The 3,606-nt window shown below is 36.5% G+C and overlaps 1 protein-coding gene across 1 annotated transcript; it reads right to left on the reverse strand.

The window, feature by feature from the left end:
- Nucleotides 1-682: 682 nt before the first annotated feature.
- On the reverse strand, nucleotides 683-1,609 carry LOC129674779 (vomeronasal type-2 receptor 116-like). Its single transcript, XM_055604889.1, has one exon. It carries the CDS (start codon nucleotides 1,607-1,609, stop codon nucleotides 683-685), a length of 927 nt encoding a protein of 308 aa, XP_055460864.1.
- Nucleotides 1,610-3,606: the final 1,997 nt, after the last annotated feature.

The raw sequence follows: 3,606 nt of genomic DNA on the forward strand, positions 1-3,606 counted from the left end.
GAGAGATATTTGACTTCTGGATATGGGTTACCTAAATTATAATTTTTTTACTTACAACTAATTATGTGTATGATATTTAGCATGTTAAACATATTTATGATTTTCAATTTCCTACCTATTGTGAACACAATAGCAATGAATGTGACTGACCAAGTATTTCTAGAGTGGGATGCTGAGTCATTTTTACGTATGTCTAGGAAAAGAGAGCAGGGCCAGGTAGTAGATTTTTTTCCTTTTAGAAAATTCCCTGCTCTGATTTTTGAAATGGCTCAACCTGTATAAAAGACACCCCCCCATTCCACAGATTGATTTTTCATCCCTGTTCTATAGAAGAATCTCAAATACCACCCAAAGCCCTGTTATACTCCCCAAAATAACAAAGAAAACAACTATTTAGTCCATGTACTATTTATCTCAATTACTATAATGTAATTACATTTTGAATATATATTGTCCACAAATTAATAAGTAACATACATAACTTAATAAAATGTGTTTTCAGCAGCAGCTTATATTCTGAAATAGAATGTCTGTGATTGTGAGACAAAGTGAGGAGCTCTTACTTTTGTTTAAATATACATTTCAGAAAAAGGTTACTTAAAAGTATGTAAATAATTTAATTTTAGTATACTAATGGGTTTTATTAGAAAACTAATACATCAAAATGATCAATTTTTATTTGTTATTTTTGTTTGTTTTTAATACATCTCAAAGAGTTCTTATCAGGTCTTAAGAGAATAATGTAGCACTTTGGGAAAAAGATGCATCCCAGAAGTCCTGCACTGGAGGCCAAGATGGAGAAGACTTCCACAGCCACCATGGCTTTGCCCTTGGTGCTCTGGTAGACAGGGATAAAAGAGACCCATACACTGAGGAACACCAGCATGCTAAATGTCAGGAACTTGGCCTCATTGAATGTGTCAGGCAGGTTCCTCACCAGGAAAGCCACAGTGAAGCTCCCTAGGGCCAGGGTCCCTAAGTAAGCCAGCACACAGTAGAAAGCAGTAACTGAGCCCTTGTTGCATAAAATGATGACTTGAGCATGTTCAGAATGTACATCTGTGTCAATATAAGGAGGTGAGGTTCCCAGCCAGACTCCAGAGAGAATAAGTTGGATCAGGACACAGATGGGGATGACAACATTATAGACGCCTGAGACAAACAACCTTCTCATTGTTCGCCCTGGTTTCATGACTCTAAAGGCCAGAATTACAGTTATAGTTTTCGCCAAAATGGTAGAAATAGCCAAGGTGAACACAAGTGCAAATGTTATTTGTTGCAGTATGCAAGAGGCTGTGTTTGGGTGTCCAATGAAGAAAAAGGAGCAGAGGAAGCAGAGGAGGATGGAGATGAGCAGGATATAGCTGAGAGTCTTGTTATTGGCCTTAACAATGGCAGATTCTTGGTGTTTGAGGAAGATACCTAAAACTATAACTGTGCTGACAGAGAAGAACAGAGCTGTGCAGGCCAGAGCCATGCCCAGAGGATCCTCAAAGGATAGGAAGGTCACTGCCTTGGGTAAACACTGGTTTCTCTCAGGGTTTGGGTAGTCTTGACTTAGGCAAGGAATGCATTCCTGCTGATCTGTGTGGAGGAAGTGAATCAACATTTCAGCTTATACATGTTTTTGCACATTGCACATTTAATTCATAAGAGTTATTTTTAATGACTTGTATAGCCTGGCATATCCTGCTTCATGATAGTGCCAAGATCATGAACTCTTTATAAATCCCAATTCTTTTTTTTCCTTGATACTTAATAATAAGTATCATTTAAACAGTTTATTACTGTTTGTCTAAGGCAATTAAGTGAAATCTATATTACTCATATTCAGAGAAAGAAAAACTATCAAGTAATTCTTCAAGTGCTTTTTAAATGAAGTGATTTAAATTACTAAGTATAGTATTTTGATCACATCAGTGTATCCAAATGCACTTCCCTGTTTCCACCATGATGGTTTCTTCTCATTTTCCTTATTACTCACAGTTTCAGTAGACATTTATTAGCCCACTTCTATATATTTTTCCAAGGTAACATGGGACGAAGATAGATCCCACATCCATGGCCTATGAAACAATTCTGATTTGGTGGTAAGCATACAACACTTGCATCAACAAATTGCAGCTCTAAGCTCAGATCAACCATTACCTATCTCAGCTGTAGAAGTTGCAAATACATTTTTACAGTCTTTGGCATTCTTTGATTCAGGACAGGATTCTTTGTCCTTTCATTATAATTCCAGAGTAATCTTAGGAATTGTTCTAATTTTCACACTTGTTCTTCTAGTCATCATCTGAAGACTAAAAAAAGGCCCTATATGTCACACAAGAGATCTACAAATCTTTAAACCATTACATCAGAAACGGGAAAATGACACAGTAACATTCACTGGAGTTGGTGAGAGTCATCCACTTTGCTTGATGGAATTCCAGCAAAGCTGAGAAGATTGTTAAAATCACTGTTCTTCTAAATTTTTGGATATTTTTTCCTGTGTGTTTCCTTAGTAGGGACTTTCTGTACTATGATTCCATTTGTTTTTTTTCTACAAAAATTTATGTCTGAGTCTTTTTATGAAAATCCAAAACTTAACTTTATGTGTTCACTGGAAATCTATCTGCCTGGGACATCGGGAGCACAGATAAGCATATTAGAGATGAGGTCATTGTATCAGAAGTTTTCTTGGGGTATCTTCCCCTAAACAATATTTTGATGCAGAGTAAACAAGGCATTATGTAAACCCTGAGAGGCCAGGAGATTCAAGATTTAAGACATCCTTTCATTATAGGTTTAGAGCTCCCTGAAAATGTAGTTTAAAGATAGAAGGTCATAGACGATACACTCCTGATGGAATAAAAACTCAGTAAATAGGATAGATTGACTAAAATAAACTTTTTCTACTTAATAGCATAGATGATGATGCATATAGTAAAAGGAGTTATTTATTAGTATTTCCTATTCCTACAAAGACCTGTTAATGTATTTTCTGTTTTTCTGGACTGCACTCATACTACAAACACTGCCAGTCTAAAAGTAAAATGTCATACATTAAAGATGTTTTCTTTGCAGGAGACATTTTTAGATTCCTTAAAGTAGAGTCATAGGGCTAATAATAATATATTTTCTGTTTGTATTTTTTAATTGTTGCTGAACTTCTAACCCTGGATAAGTAATGAAAAAAATCAAACATCCACTTTGTACCACTTATATAATCATTAGTCTGTGTTTGAACTGTGAAACTTGTATAAATAAAGAAGCTCCTTGTTGATAGTAAATCAGAGTTACAGAAATGTCTGAATTTTAAATGTCAACAGATAGATTCCCCTGACCACTGCACCTGACTCACTGCCTTCCCTTACTGACCCCTCATCTACTCTGTGGAGCACCTTGTTTGCAAACATACTCCAACTCTCTTTTCCATGCTGAGGATGGCCCCACAGAAAGGCTCCTGGTACAGGCTCACAGAGAATGAACTTCCAACAAGAAAGCATGCATGGGACAGATCTGTGCTCTCTGTACATATGTAATAGTTGTGCATGTTGGCCCACATTTGGGACTTTTAACAGCACATGTTTAACCATTGTGCAACTTGTTCTTCATGGAGGGCCC

Source organism: Psammomys obesus, unplaced genomic scaffold (genome assembly GCF_907164565.1).
Source record: "Psammomys obesus unplaced genomic scaffold, mPsaObe1.curated_primary_1811, whole genome shotgun sequence".
NCBI lineage: Eukaryota > Metazoa > Chordata > Mammalia > Rodentia > Muridae > Psammomys > Psammomys obesus.

Excerpts from the sequence above, each read along its gene's own strand:
- LOC129674779 (XM_055604889.1), bottom strand. The coding sequence starts at position 1,609 with ATGTTGATTCACTTCCTCCACACAGATCAGCAGGAATGCATTCCTTGC.